General features: G+C 38.3%; 3 protein-coding genes across 3 annotated transcripts; 1 reads left to right on the forward strand and 2 right to left on the reverse strand.

Moving 5' to 3' along the window:
* Window positions 1–5,478: 5,478 nt before the first annotated feature.
* Window positions 5,479–12,342, forward strand: oxtrb (oxytocin receptor b). The gene is made up of 4 exons (XM_056386510.1): window positions 5,479–5,550; window positions 5,663–6,751; window positions 9,853–10,153; window positions 12,290–12,342. The coding sequence occupies exons 2-3, from the start codon at window positions 5,827–5,829 to the stop codon at window positions 10,113–10,115; spliced, it is 1,188 nt and encodes a 395-aa protein (XP_056242485.1). The 5' UTR covers window positions 5,479–5,550; window positions 5,663–5,826; the 3' UTR covers window positions 10,116–10,153; window positions 12,290–12,342.
* LOC130175888 (caveolin-3-like) lies at window positions 11,910–13,726 on the reverse strand. Its single transcript, XM_056386524.1, has 2 exons — window positions 13,461–13,726; window positions 11,910–12,613 (listed from the first exon to the last, which is right to left on the reverse strand). The coding sequence occupies exons 1-2, from the start codon at window positions 13,617–13,619 to the stop codon at window positions 12,272–12,274; spliced, it is 501 nt and encodes a 166-aa protein (XP_056242499.1). The 5' UTR covers window positions 13,620–13,726; the 3' UTR covers window positions 11,910–12,271.
* A 348-nt stretch (window positions 13,727–14,074) lies between these two features.
* Window positions 14,075–17,089, reverse strand: cav4a (caveolin 4a). The gene is made up of 3 exons (XM_056399851.1): window positions 16,756–17,089; window positions 16,326–16,513; window positions 14,075–15,447 (listed from the first exon to the last, which is right to left on the reverse strand). Exons 1-3 carry the CDS (start codon window positions 16,972–16,974, stop codon window positions 15,297–15,299), a joined length of 558 nt encoding a protein of 185 aa, XP_056255826.1. The 5' UTR covers window positions 16,975–17,089; the 3' UTR covers window positions 14,075–15,296.
* Window positions 17,090–22,627: the final 5,538 nt, after the last annotated feature.

Here is a 22,627-nt window from a genome sequence, read left to right on the forward strand (position 1 = left end):
CACATTGATGCTAAGTGAGCTGGAATCACTGTCACACAGAGTGTATGTGTGGTCAGTATTGCAACACTGGATCCTTTCTCTGTCTATTTACATGCCAGTCTCCATGCTGAAGAACCTTCATCTGTTTCATGTCAACATATTTGTGTGGAACAAGATATTTTTACCACATATTATCCTGTTCTATATCATACAGTATTTGTACTTGCATGCTAATGTATCTAACCTGTGCTGCTACTGATGGAGTTACAGTATGATAGCAATGAGCAAAAACATATGATTTTTTTTTCAATTTTTCTAATGCAGCTGTGTCAAGTTTCTTGAATACAGAATAAAGAATGTGTACGTCGATATTTGGCTTCAGTGTAGTAGTAAACAACATCCATGCAGGGATTCATGAAATGATTATTCTATAGATTATTCTTCTGCTTTCTGATTGGCTTTCAGGTGGGGTCAGAGCCATTTTTTTGTGGTCCGTGTCAGTGTGTACCATGTGTTGCAATCAGGACAGACAGTGATAATTTACATAAGGGGAGGTCCTCAAAAATCCCTAATGGTTTGGTTAAAGGCATCTTTATTGTGGGAACATTATGACCTTGTCTGACCTCTGATCATAGTTCTGTTCTGGTTCATTAACAATTTAAACTTATGTTCACATGGGAAATATGTTTACTGGCATCATTCATCTGGCCAATATTTTAGTAAAAGCCATAGTTGATCTTGATACCGACTAACAAGTAAGATTATAGTCAGATACTATATTATCATGAAAAGCCAGTGTCATATGCTGATATTTGTGTTGTGTTATTGCCACTAAAAATGTTAGGCGAATGGCTCCTTGTGTTTTTTTTTTTTTGCAGGTGATCACTGCGTACTGTTTCACATGGACATTCTGCATGCTCAAAGTCCGCATACGTGTTTCTTTGAAGAAGAATCAAGTAGAGTTGAAAATGCAGTTGGTGACTTGGCTTGGGTCTTTAAATTTGTCACTACAAGTCTTTAGTCTTTGTTTTGGAGAATTTGGCTTCTATTTGAAAAATAAGAAAAAATCTGTAAAGCTTCATTCTCACTAATTCACTTTCAAGGACAGTTCCATTATTATTCTTTATTTGTCTGTATTTTTGCAAAGATGCCAGAATTTATAAATACAGTCACTTCAAAACACCTTAACAATTGTCCCTTAATGGGATATTAATTAATTTCACAACAAACCATTGAATAACTGCAGATTGAAATTATTCCTGACAAATCTTCATTATTAGTATTCTCCTGTCTCTGCCATATTTTAAGATGCATTAGCTCCCATATTAAAATAAGTTCCTATTTTTATACACTAATATTTACTGACCAGATCGTCGATTTCTTTCAGAGCCAGTACTCTAGTTAATATCAAACCCTAAAGTAGGAAGAGTCAGTACCCGAAATAGAGATGCTATTCTTGAGATTTCAGCTCCTCATATCAACAACATCTCATCAAGTCTCATGCTATGTGAATATTCATTACTGTTTCATAAAATTTAAAATGTTTTTCAGAAGTTTATGTTGCGGTTTCGTAACCAAAACCTTCTTTGCAATAAGTTTACGTAACATCTCATAACCTTTTTATGACCTTATTGTTAAAGCATCTTCCAAATTACCTGTTGGAGAAAACCCCCCATTGCTCACCCAGCTGCTAATACTTACTACAATATGAGAGTGTTGTTGTGTACAGTATGTGTTGTTTAAAAAAGCAGAAATTAGTCAGGCGAGGTGCTTTGAAATATTCATTAAATGCATGACATAATGTCTGACACCCAATATTGTATGTTTAAGCAGATTTATCATTGGTGTAGTTACACGTTTTTCAATGAATGATATAAAAACCAAAAAAACTCTGTACACACTTTTGGTTGATACACTCCGAGCGAGCCTGAGGCATAAACAGAAACTAAGTGACTGCATGGGGCCATGCAGTCATTATAGTTTAATATAACCAGCTACATTCATTCTTCAATGACATAAAATCAGATTTCTTTTTTTTTTTTGCTTTTCCATGTTCCTTGCCTGTCCATGCTTCATACATTATGTGAGGATGTGTGCCTATTCTTTAAAACAGTTGAGATTATTTCACACAAGTGTTTTCTGTATTTGTATTTTATCTGAGCTCAGTTAGGAAAAGTCAGTGTCACATACTGTACTCATCTGCACTAGTCAAGCTCTGGCAGCATTTGAATCAAAATATGATGGCAGCTGCTTGTTTATATTAACAGAAAACTGTCTATGATCAAATATGATCAAACCACACACATACACATACACACACACACACACACACACACACACACACACACACACACACAGGCTTGATGAGGCAAATAAGCTAAGATTTTTTGAGTGTAAACTCTACATTGAAAAATAATGTGGATGTTATTTTTCCAAACTTAAAACACTCTTAGTCCATCTATTCTTCAGAGTACAACCTCAACATGTTTTATTTCTCATAACATAACTTTATTCATATATCATGTACAGACAAGCTGAGGGAACCAATTGAAAGTGCAACATATTTTCTAAAAGAAATTGTTAAAACATTCATTTATTACAGTAATATCTTTTACAGATAAACACAGATTTTCAGTAAAAAAGTTGCAATGAAATTAGTTCACTTGAAATTGTATTCTGCATTGTATTTCATGTCTTACATATTTCAGATGTATTTTTGTGAAAAAAATACAACTTTTTGCACCTTGCACCATTCTATAATAACATTCTTAATAATTATCACTAAAGACTTGTACATTTTTATAAGTGCCTTTGTTATCTTTCTTGTGTTTGGGTTCCTTGCTGCTTTAAACTTGGTAAAATTATCAAAATGATAAATGATAAAAATGATAAAATGATAACAGAGAAACTCTCACTTACACCTGAGTTTTTGTCGAATGACCCCAGACAGTGAAAAAGGTGCGAAACAAAGACAGGAATGAATGCATAACCCGGACGCCATACTCCTGTCCATTTCAGAAATGATAAAAAAAAAAAAAAATCCTTAAGACCTTGATTGACACGTTTTAAATGCAACCTTCTCAATTCAATTTTATGAAATGTTGCAGAATGTATTGACCACAAATGTCTATTCTATCAACTGGAACTTGCATATGACAGGTCTTGCAGTTCACACCCTTTATATTGACTGAGGAAAATAAAGCATGTCATCCATCTGGCATGTGTCCTAGAATATGCTCCCACGTGTCAGAAATTCTGCTTCTGCTCTTCTATTTACTGAAAAGGGGGTGGGGGTGGGGGGTGGGAGGGGTGTACGTGTGGCTGCAAAGTCGGTGAAGTATGAGATGCTGTGCCATTACGTACATTTCATTCTGCTCTCTGCAATTTCACTTGTGACAGTCTTTTCAGGAAGATGTCTGGATCAATGACACTGCTGCAGAGGCCCGCTACTTTCTTTCTTCTATTTGATTTGTTTTGATCTCTTTTGTCCCAGACATACGGGGTTACTCAACACACAACTCTTTAACTTATATGCTATGGGTGCCCAGGCCATCTCAGCTCATTCCTCCTGAAACATCTTGACTCCAGCTGCAAACAGCAAGTTGCCATGGAAACCGAATTTCTAAATAAACAAATAAATACAATCATCTATAGGGAGCATACACTGATCAAGCACAGCATTAAAACCAGTTACCAGTTTTAATGTTGTGTCTGATCAGTGTTTACACACACTTAATCATCATGTGCCTATAATTGAAAATGGTAATAATTCCCCAGATTTGCATAGAAAGCCCTTTTTAGAAATCATGTTTGTGTAACCAATCAAAGCTGACTTAATCAGGTATTAAAATTCGTTCTCCTGGGGAGGAGGTTTGCATGAGAAAAGTTAAACTATAAAAATTGATTCTAACTATTAATGATCATAGTACTTTAAGTAGATTTATTCAATAACCAGGACTGAAAATATAACTTTGTTTGAGGATCATGTGAGTGTTTCAGATCAACTCTGTAGCTCAACTGTTGTTTGCCAAGAACAAAATCATGTATGTTAGTAGTACTCAGGGGGGAAAGAAGTGACCCATTTACATGCCATTATGTGTGCTCAGGTTGTTTTCATTCAACAAGACACGAGGGCTATTCAGCTGAACAATGGACTAACAACACAGCACCTGCAACAGCTCAACTGAATGTTAAATGAGGTATTTGTATATTTTGCTATTCACTTACTTTGTATTATCATTATTATTATTATTATTATTATTGTTACTATTTATATAATCTGCCTGTGTGCTGTGCAAATGTAACCAAAGAATTTCCCTGTAGGAATCATTAAAGTTTTTTTTTTTTCTGATTTTGACTCTGAATGTGTCAAATGAATCAAAGAAACAAATGTTTTCACACTGAACATGTGATTTTCACAAGTTCATTTTCAGAGCAATAAATCACTCTGCGTGAGGTGAAGCAAAACTGGATTTACTCCTCTTTGTGGCTGAAGAACATGATCACTAAAATAACTGATATCATGTTAATGGATCCTTAAGAGGATCAAATGGGTATTCTACCAAGCGATATTGAAAATGATTACTTTATATAGATGAGTGCATTTGAGAAATGTATCCAGTCAAGAAAAGGTTTTGTTTTTCTTTTCTTTTCTTTTTTTTCTTTTCTTTTCTTTTTTTTCTTTTAATGCAAATGAAATGAACAACATGACAAACTTTAAATTGGATTTGAGTGAAGAAGTAAAGTGTTTGGTTCAAAAACAAGATATCTGTGACAGCCTCCCATTCTGACTGCTGCATAAAAATACCGAACATTTTGGATCATGGTTTAAAAATGAATAATTCTGATTATCTTTTGCTGTGACCTGAAAAGAAAGGGGAGATTATTTTGAGTTAGTATGTAGAAATCCCTCCTTCATGACTTCCGGGTAACAAAATTGAGAAAGAATATCACCCAAGGGAGTAAGTTATTTTTACAGCTGTTTGGTACGGTATGTTAAAATATTCTGATCACTCACATCAGCCCACTTTTTGTTTGTTTGATATGAAACTGGATTGAATTGCTCATTGCCCTTTCACTCTTAATTTTTTTTTTTTTTTTACTTCACCTGAGCCTGAACATGAAGTACCAGTTTGCAGCACATCATCAGAGTCTCAGATGTAATCATATAGAACCAAAGCTCTTCCAGCTCCACATCTTTTCCCCATATTTGGTGGCTTTCTTTGAAAACAAGTGAGAGTCGAACAGAGTGGAGTTTTCTTCTTATTGCTTCAAAAGGATTGTAGGAATCCTTCCTCCATGCGCAATACAAGATAAAATCACGTAAATGCTGTTAAGGGACATTTGATTTTTTTGAAAAGCGCAGAGCACTCAAGTCAATGTACAGGGACAGAGAGAGAGAGAGAGAGAGAGAGAGAGAGGAAGAGACTGCTCATACGCAACAATTTCCTTCAGAGGAAAATAAGAAGAGGGGAGGGGGTTACTGACATTGGTAGGATACAGAGCTCCAGCAAACCAGACATCAATTTGGACGCAGTGATGAGGACTGCGGTGCGAAGACTCGCTTTAAAGGTAAGCTTCGTTTGGACATAATGCCTTGATATGGTTATTAACGTTTTTTAATATGTGTTTCAGATGTGTTTCCAGTCAGTAAAATAAAGTGGTGACCTTTGTTTCTTTACAGACCAGAGCGCCGACTTTCGGATTCTCCCCCTAATTTAGAATAAAAAGTCATTCATAAAACCAACTTTAACGGAGTGAGCTGGGTAAACAGATACAGACGTACATTTGATACACTGTGTCTGTAATGTGACCGCTGGCTGCGCCAAAGTGGCGCTTTTACGCACAATGGAGGAGCTTTTACGCGAGCATGACACTTGGGCGCAGAATGTTTCATGGAGCAACTCAAGTCTCGGAAATGAAAGCCATTTAGGGAACATCACGGTGAATCCTTTGAAACGAAATGAAGAAGTGGCCAAAGTGGAAGTCACCGTCCTGGTCCTGGTGCTGCTGCTCGCTCTGACCGGTAACCTGTGCGTCCTGTGGGCTATCCACACCACCAAGCACAGCCAGTCTCGGATGTATTACTTCATGAAGCACCTGAGTATCGCAGACCTTGTCGTCGCAGTCTTTCAGGTCTTACCGCAACTCATTTGGGATATCACGTTCCGCTTCTACGGGCCGGATTTGCTGTGCAGGTTGGTCAAATATCTCCAGGTCGTGGGTATGTTCGCATCCACCTACATGCTCGTCCTAATGTCCGTCGACAGGTGCTTAGCGATCTGCAGACCACTTCGCTCCTTGCACAAGAGGAAGGATCGCTTCTGTGTGATCGCCTCTTGGATGCTCAGCCTGATATTCAGCACTCCTCAAGCATATATATTTTCTTTAAGGGAGGTCGGGAACGGTGTGTATGACTGCTGGGGGGACTTCGTGCAGCCATGGGGCGCCAAAGCATACATTACATGGATGAGTCTCAGCATTTACATTTTCCCGGTGGCAATTTTATGCATCTGCTATGGTTTGATATGTTTTAAAATATGGCAGAATTTCAATTTAAAAACCAGGAGGGATCACTTCCTGGCTCTCACTCCAAGGGCCTCCAAAGGCGCTCATCCGCTCTCTCGTGTGAGCAGCGTGAGGCTGATTTCAAAAGCAAAGATCCGCACAGTGAAAATGACATTTGTAGTGGTGCTTGCCTACATTGTATGTTGGACTCCCTTCTTCTTTGTCCAGATGTGGTCTGCGTGGGATCCAGCTGCACCGAGAGAAGGTAAAGACACATCCAGAGTTTTTTTTTTTTCTTTACCACTGCACTATGCACTTGACTTAGAATCCTAATATGAAGTTCATGTGCCTTCACCAGAAACAGTGATTTACCCCATTAAAACACATTGTTGATTAATAAGAATATGTTATTATTTATGAAGATATTCCCCTTCTTTTATAGGGTGCCACGTGCCCTGCGTCACAATCAGCAGAACATCACGTTTGTATGAGATTTATATTGGTGAATTTTTTGCCCATGATGTAAAACAAGATCGGTTCTGTAACAGAAACTCAGCACTAAGTGTCTCATACGCACAAAGGCAATTCTCCCACCAAACAATATGTCTGGGAATGCATAAGCAATCCACTTTACTTCCAAGACAACACAATGGTGTTTAACTCCAGACTTCCCCAGAGTGAACGCAGATGTATGGGAGTGTCATTTACAGTGGTTATCAGTTAAGAAAAAGGCCTCGGAGCCACAGGGAGAGTAAATGTACCAGGACATCAAAGAGTTTCTCTCTCTCTCTCTGCTCCCAGTGGTGGTTTGTGTAATTTCCATTTAAGTGCATAGTTTGTTCAGATTTACCCCTGGTATCTCTTGACATTAAAGGGGACAAGAGCAGCATGGCAAGATATGCTCCATAAACTTTAAAGTGGTGTTATATGGGTAAAATTGCATGAGTGTTCATTCAGAGCATTCAGCCGATAGGCCTATCTTAAAAAGGCCGGACTGAGCCGAGTTAATCATCTTCCTGTTTTGGGCCTCTTCCGAGCAGTTTTGCACAAAATGAGGAAAATAAACACATTAAAGGCAAGAATGCGTGAACACTAAACACTAAACTACAGACAGTGTGTGTTGTAATAGGGGGCCCCATATAGTTTAGATGGATGGACTCCATCATTACTATATTTTGTATTCCCATTTAGCAGACTAAACTATGAAATAGTGAACTCCCCATTGCTGTCCTTTAAAAACCAAGTATCTCCAAAATGTTAACTTTTCATGATCTGAAGGAGACCCACTTTCAGAGATGACGCAGTCGGCTTTTACTTGCTTACTCAGCTTAAGAGGTAGGAGGATTTTATCAACTGAGAAAAGCTCATAAAAGATTTCAGTTTATCTGACAATTTCAAAATCACCACATTTGAAGAGACGTGGTTTCCATTTGACAACAACACTATCAAACAACACAGATCTTTCATCATGTTAAACTTTTGCTTTATTACTGACAGTATGTTATGAATTTGCACAGCACATTAATCAATGCACATTAAATACAAAATAAGGGGTAGATTGAATAAAAATTTGCTGTTATGGATGCGATCCATGTTAACGACCCCAAAATTTCAAAGAAACCTTTCAGAGAAGCATCTTTCCAAACTTCGGTGCAAAAGTAAAAATGATTCAGATTTCACTGACTCTCTGCTCAGGACTTATTGAATTCTCTTTGTTGTGATACCACAGTGTGAAAACCCTGAACTTCAGTTATATCATCACATTGTCCAACCTGCAGAGGATCCTCTGACAGTGAAGCAGACGTGAACCAAGCAAAAACCTTATGCACTTACACAATGTTTGTTTAACCTTTTAGCTTCAGTATTATCTTTGATATAGCGTTTGCTCTCGGCAAAATAATTGATGGCAGTGTTATCAAAGCCCTCCTTCTGATTGTCAACATCGCCCACTTTTCCCTTTTTCCAACCTAAATCTCAAAAGATCAGCGCTGTACATCATGATATTACAGATAAGGAGCCAAGCTTAATGTTTTTCTTTCATTTCTGGCAGCACAAAGGAAGTGGTGTGTGTGCACTGCAAGTCAAAGTGAAGTGTAGCAGAGTTAAAAAGAAAAGGTTTGAGTGTCGTTACTTTGTGGTATTTCACTTTACGAGGACTGTGTTCCCCATGGACTGGACTCCCTGCACCAAATGATCTGGACGGGGCCGTTTGACTTATCTGTTGAACAGCTCTCATAACTTTGACAGGCCATTTGGTTGACACCTCCCAGCATAAAGCAAAGAACTATAGGGAGTCAGAACAGCATGAACAGACCAGGTCAGCACTCTGACGGGAGGAGGGAAGAAGACAACGTGTTCTAAATCTCTCTCTCTCACCCCATTAAAAAAAAAAAAACTTGGAAGTCTTTCACTTTCCACTGTTGAAATGGCGTGCTTCTTCAGTCTGCTCTGAAGCTGCAACAATTGGAAATTTAATCAGCTGAATTAATGAGAAAATAAGGTGTATTTTTCCACTCAGGACAGCATCTTCTAATTGCGGCCATTTATCATATTTGTGTCAAGCAACTTAAAATCCTATTAGTGTGGCATCCATCAAACTTCCATATATATATTTTTTTTAATATATAATTCTAAATGTTGCTGGGGTTGTCTGAAATACTTCAGCATGTCAGCTATCCACTCATCCACTCCTTTTCTAAACTGCTTAGTCTATACTGAGTGGCAGGGGGTTGGAGCCTGTCCCAGCACACATTTTTAGAGATTCAGAGGCAGGGGACACCCTTGACAGGCTGCAGGTCACTAAGAGCTCCTCTTTAAAAGGATAGGGCTGGCTATATTCTATGTATACAGTATATACTGTATATAATACTGTATATATTTTATCATTGCTGCAAATCTTCAAAAATGGCTCAAAATGTAAAGTTTATTATCATATTTATTTTTATTTTTCAAAAAAGCTTTTAAAGAATTGTTACTCAAACAGGAGACAACTGTGTATTTGTTTGGGACTGTTTCCCTCTGAGAATTTGTTGCTGTAGCGGGTATTTTCAGCAGCAGGACAGCCTCCATGCGGTCGACTCAAAATAAACTAATGAAAGAAGGAAATCGTCACCCATTGCAATGATATGGCTCACTGGGATGTTTTAATAGTGTCAGAGAGAGAATGATGAAGATGCAATGTATTAGGATTTGGCTACACAGATAAACTTGTTAAACTTTTCGTGGGATTTGATAATAGAAAATTATAAAATATTCCCATATATATATATATATATATATATATATATACACAGTTTCCTTTATTTAACACTGTTAGGATGTAGGTAGTGATATCACACCTATGTTCTTCTCTGTTTCTCTCCCTAGACATGGCCTTCATCATTGCCATGTTGTTGGCCAGCCTCAACAGCTGTTGCAACCCTTGGATCTACATGTTTTTTGCCGGTCACCTGTTCCACGACCTGATGCAGTGCTTCTTCTGCTGCTGTAGACAGTACCTGACACACTCCTCCTGCGGCTGTGATCGACAGTGCAGGCACAAGAGCAACTCGTCCACTTATGTCATCAAGGACACCAGCAGCCAGCGGAGCCTCACGCACACATCCAGCACAGGAGGCCCAGGACACTGAAAAGCCAGCTGAAAGCCATCCAAGCTTCCTGTAGTCAAGTAATCTGGCAATCATGCAGTTCCCACTTTCAGCCATTTAATTATCTGCAGCGGCTCTGCGGCGGCCATTTCAACATGTTTGTTTTTAGATGTTTTAAACTGAACTAGACAATATAAACCTCCTTTCCAGACAATACACTACACCCTGTGATTATGAGAGCAGAACAAAATGTCATTGTGTCAAAAAATGTCATGTAAAGTGAAACTTCTACACCAGTCACATCTGGCATTGGTTGAAATCCCGAAGGATGTGTGCCCTTGGCGTTCCCAAAACATCACTTTCCTTTTGGACCACAGTCCTGCAGAGGTGGAAAAAGTACAAAAATATTGTATTCAAGTAAAAGTACCAATACTTTGATGAAATATTACTCAAGTAGAAGTAAAAGTACTCATCTGAAAATGTACTCAAGTAAAAGTAAAAAGTAGTTCATTTGAAATGTACTTTAAGTAAAAGTTACTTAGTTACTTTCTTTGTGTGGGGTGTGAGGGTAGTAAAAATAGGACAAGGGGTCAGAAATCCAAAACTATTTTGTTTTTAATTAAAGAACAAGTGTAACAAATGTAAGTGCAAAAACAACAACTTCACAACAACTGAACTTCTGGTTCAGTTTAAGTAGCAACTTAAAGTTAGTTGTTTTGTAAAGTTAGTCACTGTTGGTTCTGGCCATTGGTTTACTGTCAATGGTTCTGTCGCGTATTTTTCCCCTGTAGGTTGAATTGTTATTTTTACTCAGTAACGGATAGGATTTATAAAGTAACTAAGTACAATACTTTAGTAAAAACGTACTCAAGTAAAATACAAAATACCGATTTTAAATTGTACTTAAAAAATACAAAATACACAAAAAAAGTATTCAATACAGTAACGTGAGTAAATGTATTTCGTTACTTTCCACCTCTGCAGTCCTGCATACACACTATTTCTCTTATATTGTCGTCTTCTCCATAATCAACCATGAGCATCTGGAAAGTTGTTCACATACTTCTCTCCTTCAGTCTTGAATCTTGTTCCAACAACTTGACCTTAAAAAACAAATAAGTATCACAGTAATTGCATCAATATTGTTTAAGGACAGTCTTAAATGCTCATTTGCAATTTAAGATGTTGCTGCTCTGCACAAACTTATTCAGTTTCTGTCACGATTGTTTGCCCTTTAAAGCAGCATTACTTTGTGTAAAACCATTTTAAAATCGTGTTCTTCCAGCATGTGAGTGCTTGAATCAAAATGTTGATATGCATGAATAACATCAAGGTTATTGAAATAATATCCACTCTCAAGGTTTGGCTTAATGCAAATATCTCTGCTGTAACATCACAACAGAAATTCATCAACAAAGCAGATTCCACAAGGATGCATTTCATATCAAGGAGACTGGTTTCAATGTTTTCAGCAGACTTTCTTGTATTATAAATCAAACAGTGTTTGTCCTTATTGATGTAACATGAAATTCACTTTGTAAATAGTTTCCACTGCTCCTCCTACGTGTTCACACATCATCATTTTTATCATTTCCATCTCTCTATTTTTTTTTAGGTCTTTGGTAATCAGCGCACATGGACTTCAGATTTAAGGCACTTCAAACCTAGTTGGGGTCAAACTAGAATAATGGTTCCCTCTTGTGGCAAGAACTGATTATCCCAACAAATAGTCTTATTTTCAGCTTGGTCTCTTTGGCCTTGAGATTCGAGGCGATCTGATAACTGATCATATAAGGTGCATTCTCATCTTAAATGGTGTTTTCTTGAACTTTATAAAACCTGGTAAGTTGTCAAAGGAAAACTTTACAGCCGCAGGGAGCTTTAACGTGAAGGAGGGGAACTCACATTCACATGTCTCAATAAGTGCCGCAAAATTGAATTTATCATGTATAACGATGATTTAATTTTTCTGTCACGACATGTGGGAGTGATCAGTATCATCGTAGTGGAATAAAACAATTCATTTTAAACATTATTTATTTAAAGTTTGGCAGACTTCAGCATAGGATTAGAAAAAGAGCGAAATTCATGGTTACACAGTTTTTAGATTGAAACAACAATGACAACTATTAAGTTTGCTTTTTTTTTTTTTTAAAGAGAAATGTTCAGTACTTGGTCTTCATGCTGGAATAAAGCACTTATGTCTCCTTGCGTAGAACCACCTTCACGCCGCTGTACATCTTCCCCCATGCCTCAAAGAATGGGCCAATGAAGGTGTGTATGACCAGCGAGTAGATTCGACTCAGACATTGGGACTCGATCACACAGCTCTTAACGCAGGGCACAACAGCCCAGATGTGGCAGAATGACAGACAAGCGAACAGGAGGCCCCAGATCAGTGACAGAGGGATGCCCAAGATGGCCGTCAGGCAGCGATAACAACAGTACTTTGACACTGTGAAGGTGGTGTAGCTGGCTTTCCACACACCGTCCACGCTGTGCACGCCGACAGGCTCCGCGATCACATCTTCAAAGTTCACCTAAGGCACAAAGAGACGGTTCATTTATTTACTGTGTTTGGTTTTGCAGGCTTAGAGGGTCACATACACAGACATTATCACAAGGCTTCAGGTAGAAAATGATAATATTCATATTATGACAAAAACTGCCCATAGTGAGGACACCTGAATACAAAAGACTTTCTGGAAACAAATATAAATACTAGGGTTTATGAATGTATTTTTTTTTGTGTCCTTTACAATTTATGTCTGTTAATTTGTTTGTTTTAATTTATGTCTGATGTTTAAGTGTGGTGGCAGAAGTGTCAGCAGCAGAGGGAGCAGCAGTCTTAAACCTGCTGCAGATAAAAACAAACCTGTATGTACATGTTGTTCTGTAATTTGGGTGAACTGACCCTTTAAGGGTTAAATGTTAGCTTAAACCTTAACTTAAAACTGACACCTTAAGCCTCAGATTTAAAATCTCAACCAAGATAAAAATTCACCTGTGAAATACTGTGTAGATCTATAAACCAAAGCACTTGTTAATAATAAAGAAAAACACCTGCCTCTTCGTCTTTTCATGAAGCAAAACATTTCATATGTTGAAATTTTAGTTTGTTGTACATGGCAGCAGTGTGTTGGGTCAGAATTATTTGGTGCCACTGCTTCAGCTATTGACAAAAAAGAAAACTAACTGTTGAAGCTTTTACTGTAACAATAAATAATCTCCACCCTGCCTCTCCCCAGATATCTCTTACAGAGAGTTAGGAACCATTGTTTTAGACATACACACACTGTTAAGGCTTGATTAAACCTCAAACTATCTACTACTATGTTTCCATTCATGCATCTCTGTGCTGATTAGGGAAAAATGGATCATCTGCACCTTGACCGCATCCTCGTTGATTTGCTTGGGGTCCCTGTTGATGAGGTCGACCTCCCGGGTGAGGCTGTGCCTGCTGACATTCTCCTCCTGGCTGAAGTCACTGTTGAACATGATCCCGTTCCTCTGACAGGCTGAGGCTGAAGCTGAGATAAAAAGCATAGGGGAGCCACGATGAGAGGCCGGATGTGTTGGCTGCAGTCAGAGCCTCGGAGGGCTGGGAGTGGCAGTGTATAAACTGAAACCCCACTCAGTGTTAACCAACCCTGGAATGCCAGCAAGCAGCTGCCAGTGACGACTACCTCAAACTGTCAGGAATATGGAAGGCACTGCCAGCATACCTCATCAAGTATAGACACACACACGCACACACACGCACACACACACACACACACACACACACACACACACACACACACACACACACACACACACACACACACACACACACACACACACACACACACACACACACACACTAGTGTTGATCATTCTTTTGTGGAAATGTGACAACTCACACAGTGACTTAAAGCGTTTCATAAAGAGGGAAGTAAGCAGACTCATGTTGCATTTCACACCGTCCTGAGAAGGAGCCATACGGAAAAATAAAGTCAGTGTCCCATTTGTGAAGACATTTAATGTTTTCATTGCATGTGTAGGATGACCATACATGTATAAATCTTTATTTTATTATATTTCATGTTCGTCAGAAGTTTTATTTAAGATGTTTTATTAATTAAAGAAAACGCAAGACTACAAGTGTTGCCCATATAAAACTATATAAAATACAAATTAAATACACAGCTTGGCTAAAAAAAATGTTTGTTTAAAGCTTAGAAATTATTGCATATATATATATGAAGGTAATTATATTGCATAAAGACATTCCCTGTCCTGCTGACCTCCACATTATCAATGCAATAGCCCGTATACTGTAACAGACAATGGTTTAAATATCTCTTTCAGTCACAATAATGAGTTGAAAGAGATACTGAGGTGTCTTTTAATTCATATACATATACATGTCCGTAGGATGCTCTATTATTAAACCCTCGGCCTCCCGCTGGCCCTTCACTTCATTTAACAGAATAATGATGTTTTCTGTTTAGAGCTAATCCTATTTCAAACAGAAAAAAATGTAATTTGTGTCTTGTACCGCCATTTCCTCCCAGGAAAATCTAATATAACTGGATCTTTTCTAAAGAACTAAATATTCTCAGGTTTGGAATCAGTAACTTCTATAATTAAAATGAAATCCTAGTAGTTGTACATTTTTGCTTCTTGAGATAAAACTCTAAACAGCAGTTTAAAAATGTAAAGTATAAAACCAAAATCAAACATTATGATATAGAGATTGTACAACATTCAATTTTCATAATTCTAAAAATCATCCAGAGCCGTAAACCTACTACAATATTTGTAAAAGTACTTCATGCTTTCATCATTCTCATTTTCTTGAAATCACTTACTGCAACATAAGCTATCGAGACTCTCTTAATCTAATTCTTAATCGCACTGATCTCAGTTGTTAAGAACTCTAATCCCCTTTTTTGTCTCACCAAAGTCATTTCACACTCTGAAGATGAAATTTTGAAATAGACTACATCAGCTTGTTTTATTGCAGGTCCAAATGTTTGTATGAAAATGTCACATGCCTTGTGAAATCATTAAAAAGAACCAGCAGATACTGTTGAGCTATCTTGGAAAACACGTATTAATAAACATCTTATTTTGAATTACGTATTAAAGAATGAAAAACCAATGCCCACTTGGGCTCAGTCCACCAGTGCACTTGAGCACCTACAATCCCAGTCCGGATGAATTTCTCATGTGTGAGTCTCATTCTTTGGCCAGGTGAACGCTGAAGCCTCCGCAGCATCTCCCAGCACTCGTGAGGAAGGGGCCCACAATGATGCCCAGCACGACACTCCATAGGCTCTGTAGCCAGCGGGTGCCCATAAGGATACACTGGACACAGGGAGAAACCATCCTGCCGTAGGAAGAAACACAAACATGAGAAAGATAATCACCACAATTGCACAAAGAAAGGTATGTGCTCTGTCACAGTGTGAGCAACGCAGCTAGTTTTAGTCTAATTAAGTCTTTAGGAATCTTTAATACTTTTATTGCTTTACTATTTTTTAACTTTGGGTCAAATGAGAACATGAGCCACTGTTTTTTATTTATAGGTATTTCCCAATTTCCCCCCACATAGTTCCTCTAAATCCACAGCACAGAATACACACGCATTCAACAGACTCTCATTTCAATATACTTCTTAATAGAAAAGAATCAGAATTATCAGAGATTATTATTTTACCATAACCTTTTCACCCTTTTTTTTAATCGTTACCCCTCCTGTCACTGATGTGTCCTTCTGTTGCTATCATGTTTTCCTCCATTAGCCAGATACTGAAAACCATTATTGCACTTCCATGAAGTTGGGGAACTCATAAGAGACGATCTTAAAGAATCATGGTAAGAATCTGTGCAGCTGAGGCCTGAGACATCCTGACTTTTAGTCCCTAGTATGGGTCAAGATTTTCCATAATGCAACTGGTTAGCATCAACGTCATTACTGGCTCATTTCTTTTCATTTAATGCTGACTAATAAATCCATGGCATTATGAAATAAAAGCACTTTTGAAAAAGGGCATTTGGAAATAGAAATATAAACAATGAGGAAAGGAAAAAGTATTTCATAATGAGTTTAGTTTTCATAATATTGAAATAAGATTTTATGCAACTAAATTCTAAATATAAACTCTATATTTATTTATTATTTCTTTTTTTATTTTTATTCATGTGATTATTCACTCACTCAGATGAGAGTGTCAACATGTGGAAAGCAGCGGGATCTAAACCTACCAGATGTGGAAGCAACTGAGGATGGCAAAGAGCAGACCGGAGATAACTGACATGGGAACGGCCAGGAGCACTGTGACTATCCTGTAGATCCAAACCCGGGACACCTCGAACAGGGCATGGCTCCAGATCCACACTCTGTCCCCGCTGCGCACTGTTACTGGCTCGGCAATCACGTCCTCAAACGTCACCTGGAGACACAAGGAGAAAAGTGGTGCTGATGCTACAGACGTGAACCGCTACGTCATGTTCCTGTTCGGATTGATTCACTTTCAACATATGAGTGATATCCACTGGAGGGCAGTGCAATAAGCCGAGCAGCTTCTTGCTTGTACATGCCAAAGGCTGTGTGTGTTTGTTTTTTATCAGCTTTTTTTAATCAAATGGTCCATAAAACAAAGTCCATTAAAGTTACTGCATAAGAATGCAATACCTGGAGGCAGTCATTGATACCTCGGGGGTCTCTGACATTAATCAGAGGCTTGGTATCGCTGATTTCCACCAGGGTAGAAGTATGAATGTTCTCCTCTTCTTCCAGAGAAGGAGGGGCCCTCCACAGCGTCTGAGGTTCCTCTCCATTATCAAATTCTTCAGGGTCCCCGGAGTCCTCAAAGTCAATCTCTACTTCCTCTAAATCTTCCGCTTTCATCATGGTGTCCACCCAAACATGTGTAGAAAACACAACCCAAAAAGAAAAGAGTGGATGTCTGTCACTCTACTAACAGCTCAGACTGAGGCCGCTGAACGGACCCCCCTCAGCTGGCTGTGTGCGGTGGGGTTATATTGGGAACGTTACAGTGCCCTCGATGGTATTTGCAGATGGTCTTTCAAGTGAAGATCATTTTCCTGTGCTGTTGGAGGACAGGAAGGATAGTGCGGGATATAAATACTGTGAGCATGGAGATTACCCTGAATACACTGATACACTCTACTGGGCATGCAATCAAACACATATACATACATACACACACACACACACACACACACACACACACACACACACACACACACACACACACACACAGACAACATGAGACAGCTCTGTAAACATGTGAGCAAAGATAGAGTGAAACAGAGTCCAACTGGAATATTTAGTGACATGGGTATTTTTGACTTTCATTTATTTCCAAGTCTCAGTGACTTAAATGAGTCGTACAGCAACTTGTGTTTGTGTCAGAAAAGGGGTTGAGTAGCACGACAACACTGCCTCCCTCTGGCCTGTAATGGAAATTGAGTCTCCATTATAATCATTTATCTTCACCGGTGTAATGAAATGTGCATGACCTAATAATGTTAGTATGCACGTAAGATTTATTTCCTCAGGAACCAGAGGTAATGATTCTCACGCACAACCACATATTTATTTATTTATTTACTTTTTAAATCTATTTTGGACCTTTCCCCTCTTGGATCCTCACAATTTCTCAAAATAACAGGACACTGTTGAATTGGTACGACTCACTTTGCCATAAAGTAAAAATGTTGTCCAGAGTCTTATGGAGGTTGTAGGTAGTGATACTTACTCAAGCTCTACTCCCATATGTCACAAAAATTCATTTCCCACTGTTAGACACTTATTAGATGTTCTCAGAGGGCAATTTGCAACACAATACAACAGAACTGTACTGTAAACTACTAAAATGCATCTGTATTTTTTGGTTGTTGTTGCTTTGCTCAGTAAAGTGATACATCAGTTGGAGTTGTTACTGAGTAGTTCCTGATTACTTTATAATTATATCACAATAAACTCCTTAAGCAGCGCCCAGGTGTGGGAAACTATGTTAAATAAAGGCCAAATAAATGTATTGTCCTCTGAGCTCTCAGTGTTTTGTGTCACTATTATAAAGGCTATGCCTCATTTGTCTACTTATAGCCTGTGTTGTCTAATGAAGCTAATGTAGGCCCTCAGTAGCATCTTCTAACTGTAGCATCTTTTGGATCTGACATGGCATTGTATTTGATTTTTTGGATTTCTTTCTCTTTTTTGGATTGTAATGAAATCTAACACCATGATTTCTATATTGTCCCTTTGTGAAAGCATTTAATTTTCTGACGCGTAGGGATGAATTACTACTGTTTGCTCTTTACAGTACCAACAGCATCAAACAACGATGCGGAAGCAGCAGGAGATATACTGCATGTTATCACAATATCCTCCTCTATAGGCCCTGGATCCTGTGAGGGGTGTTCTCAGGTCTCTGCACTCTGTTTGGTGTAAAGCATGTTTCGCAACATGCTTTTAAGGAAAACTCTATCACCTCTGTCGACCTTTGGACCCATTAACCTGACGTCCTCACTGCTATTAATAGGTCAGCTACGAATCAACAGACTTAAGCCCTATCAACCCATTCTCAGCTACTCACCAGATCTTCATCACAAGGCCATCTCACTCTACCCTCATCATCCTCTTCACCAAACAATGACCCGGTACAGCAGCTGGCAATGTGATGGTCTAATAAAATATGGTAAATATAAGACAGTAAAGAGACACCAGCACCTCATTTACTTCATATATAATGCATCTGAAAAGCTGGAATGTCCAATAAAATGAACTGATAGAACAATTTGCTTTTAATTTGTTTGTGTGCCGAATGGAGCGAACACAATTAAATTGATTTTAAGAGCTGTGAATCCAATCTAAAGAGAAATGTAAATGCTTTCTGTTCAACTAAATCGGTCTCCATGGTAATGATCATTTCTGCCTGCTGGATGAAGTCTGAGAGAGCACACAATATATTGATGACAGAGAGTTTCCTGTGTCAGTGCAGGAGACCGGGGTATGCTAATGGACTGCACAGCGCGGCAGATGGGGTTTGTTTGTGTCCGTGGCTGCACAGGTGAGGTCAGCGGCAGCGGGAGTGAGTGTGTGTGTGGAACAGAGGGAGCGAAAGACACATGTCCCAGCTAATTGCACCTCGGTGACGTCACATAAGGGTGAGGGTTGCAAGATCATTTATAGGACATTTTCCAAGGATGTCAGTAATCACTGGTGTTATTTCGTGAAATTCTGAACAGATTTCAGCCTCACGGTCTCCGCTTTGGAGAATCATTCTACAGCTATACGTCTGAAAAGACAAACGAGGATTAGGATAATGTTTGTAACACTTTCTAAAAGTTTGTGTATCTTCCCTTTTGTTTGGCAATTCTAGCTCGTATATAGAGTTTAAAAATAACTTTTATATGATAAGCAAAAATCACATTTTGGAAATAAACATTCTCAGGTATAATTTGATTTTATTTTATTTACTTTAACACTCAAAAACTCAGCTAATCTGCTTCATCAGGACTGTCATCTTATTCTGATTCAAATATGAATAAAATCCTGACGGGTGCATGGAAGTATATGAAATCTACTTTTTCCAACTGAGGCCCATCCACTTCAGACTAGCATGAAAATCAAGGACAGAAAATCTCTCAGGTGAAACAACTTAAATGACCTCTCATGACCTCAACATGATAATGCATAATGTGAGAATATATATATGTTTTAATTCAACTCCATCCACAGTTCGTCCCCTCTGTTGCCAGCAGCAGCAGCTTAAGTGGGGCATGGGGGATGTCAGACAGTGTTCCTGCTCAGCACCTGTCAGTCCAGCTGTTTTCTGTACAATAGGTCAGACTGAGTATTTGTCATGTAGTAAACAACGCAGTCACTAATCTTCATGGTTCTCATCTAACGGCACAACAGGAAAAAAAAATGGGATACATATATTTATTTTTTATCAATCCATTGATTAATTTTACAGTTTCCCATGGACATAAAATTAGTATGAATGATATTGATATAAACACCTGAATCAGTTAACTTTACTCACATTGGCATGAGATCTACTTGCCTCTGATAAACATTGTACCATACAATATTTTAACAGGATTTAAAAAAAAAAAATTTTTATGATCTTCTCTTAGGGGGGTTTAAAATGAGAAAGCTCAAAATGTATATCTGGGCCTAAACAGCTAAATGGTCGACAGTAGCACGAACAATGACTCAAATATACTGTAAGTGTGCCATGAATAATTAGCTTGTGCCTGTTAACCATCTACCCTGTTACAGGCTGGGGTGATATTCCAAATGATGCTGTTGTTGCTCCTCCTGAACAGGATTATCAGACTGAATTTATATCATTTGACCCAAATTTCCTACTAATTTGCACTTAACACTTTTATGGTGAAGCTTTTTTGCTTACATAATATAATATGATCCAATTTTTAATTGAAATGTTGTAAACAGAACACATTCAATAGAAATAGTGACTTGAAAAATCTGCCGGTTGAAGATAATCGAGTCAAAAGAAAATATTGGCTGGAATGAAACTTCAGTTTTGCTTTTATGTTATTGTTAAAAAAAAAAAAAAACTTCAATGTAAATGTGGATGCAGTAAATTACATTTTGTCACTGTAGGTTTTCAAGTACTTGTAAGTAAGTTTGTTTGCCACACAATAACAAGAAAAAAAAATAGAAAAGCTTTACTTAGGGATGATATTGAGACACCAGCCTTCCACAAGAGAAATTCATATGTGAATGTTAAAAGGAACAGTTTGACATTTTGAGAAATATATTTGTTTGGTTTTGCGCTGAGAGTTTGATTGTCTGATGTCAGTACAGTAAGGCTGGCAAAGGTAACAAGTTGACCAATTAACAAGTTATATCTTGTTTGTTTAACACTTGAAAAAAAAAAGAGTAAGTGTGAAAACAGGAAGTTGTGCTTTTGTGCTGGATCGTTTCTGAACCAGGAGCCTGTGATTTGCACACTTTTGCCTCATCTTGGCTTTGGGTCCTTGTAGCTCGTAGTGCTCTGTGAGGATGGTTGAGCAGCTCTCATGGTATATGTGAACATGCAGTTCTGAGGAAACTCTGGTTCGAGGGAGATAATGTGGTTCGCTGTCAGTCATGAAGCCATGAGTCACACCTTCTCTCCCTTTGCTTCTCTCATTATCACTGTGTGTGCAGCAGCGGAGAAGCTCATCAAGTTGAGAGTAAACAGACAGCTCCAGGTAAGGCCCGCTGGAGAACATTAGGTCTTTTCAGTGGAGTTGCCATTAAGTACAGACGAATAACAAAACACCCTCGACTGAGCTGAAGGCGTGAATTCTCATTTTCTTCAGAGAGTGGGCTTGTGTTTGATCTACGATGAATATGCTCTGCAAAAGAGATGGACAGTGACAGTGTGATTGTCTTGATATAATAAAAGCGGCCACTGAGGTGGGAGGTTATCCTTTTATCCTTCTTCTTTTTTAAACATCCCAGTTAAACATCCTCTTTATCGTGGTAATGATGATGATATATATGCGTCTCGTCTATTTGTGCACCACAAACTTTGACTCATTTGCACACTTTGTGCGCATCACTGCTTGTTCTTGACTGTATTTTATTATGTTGATTTTGATAATACAAGCTGTGCCGTTATCAAAGTTGCAATGATACTCTGCAGCTGGTTCCTGAATGTGTGTATGGCCAGAGACCATAAAATGACACCGTCTTATCATGCTTTTAACATAATCTAGATGTCTATAAATCACTTCAATCACTCATGTTTTTGGATGTCAGTTTGTGTGTGTGTGTGTGTGTGTGTGTGTGTGTGTGTGTGTGTGTGTGTGTGTGTAGGATGCCCTTTCTCCTACCTGTCAGTACATATACATATACTTATACAGTTCTCACTCCTCCCACTGACATCCCAGTGACAAGCAGCTAATCTGATTATCTGTTTACTGATTTATTTCTCTTGATGGTGTTCACAGGTTTTATGTAAATTTAGCTGAGGATGTGCTCTTTTCATTTGTCACCATTTATCAGCGAGTCCATCCGTCGATATCCCTTAAATCTAATCTGTGTGGGAGAGCTGCATATTCCCTCAAAATATCAACAGTCAATCATCATCAAACTGTCTCGATTGATTGATCTGTGTAGAATATACATGATTAACTTACTCTAATAAGAACAAACTGCACATACCATCATTTTGATGTCTATGGAATTTGGAAAGTAGGTCATATTCATAGATAAATGCATGGAAATATGAATTCTTTGTGGTTAATCTGTGTACCAGTGTACGCATATTATGATGGTATTATAGACCACCACTTCACCCATTATGAAATGGCATTTTCTCCTTATATAATCATGAGTTAACTGGGTTCAGTCTTAGTCACAGGGTTTTCACAAATGAACACAGGGTCAGGACCCAAAACCTAACAGAGACAAAATGTCAAACATATACAGATGCACATGCAGGTACCATGTTACTGCTGCATATGGCTCATTCTAGTGCTTTTTTTTTAGTGCTCAGAGAGTGAAAAGAATTTCA

This window comes from Seriola aureovittata, chromosome 2 (genome assembly GCF_021018895.1).
Source record: "Seriola aureovittata isolate HTS-2021-v1 ecotype China chromosome 2, ASM2101889v1, whole genome shotgun sequence".
NCBI lineage: Eukaryota > Metazoa > Chordata > Actinopteri > Carangiformes > Carangidae > Seriola > Seriola aureovittata.

Bases quoted from the DNA above. Each gene is read 5' to 3' on its own strand.
- LOC130175888 (XM_056386524.1), bottom strand. From the start codon at position 13,619: ATGCTTTTTATCTCAGCTTCAGCCTCAGCCTGTCAGAGGAACGGGATC. The intron at 12,614-13,460 runs GTGCAGATGATC...TTTGTGCCTTAG, and splicing joins TCAACGAGGATGCGGTCAAG to GTGAACTTTGAAGATGTGAT.
- cav4a (XM_056399851.1), bottom strand. From the start codon at position 16,974: ATGATGAAAGCGGAAGATTTAGAGGAAGTAGAGATTGACTTTGAGGAC. The intron at 16,514-16,755 runs GTATTGCATTCT...TTGTGTCTCCAG, and splicing joins GTATCAATGACTGCCTCCAG to GTGACGTTTGAGGACGTGAT. The intron at 15,448-16,325 runs GTAGGTTTAGAT...TTCCTACGGCAG, and splicing joins CTCAGTTGCTTCCACATCTG to GATGGTTTCTCCCTGTGTCC.
- oxtrb (XM_056386510.1), top strand. From the start codon at position 5,827: ATGGAGGAGCTTTTACGCGAGCATGACACTTGGGCGCAGAATGTTTCA. The intron at 6,752-9,852 runs GTAAAGACACAT...TTCTCTCCCTAG, and splicing joins TCCAGCTGCACCGAGAGAAG to ACATGGCCTTCATCATTGCC.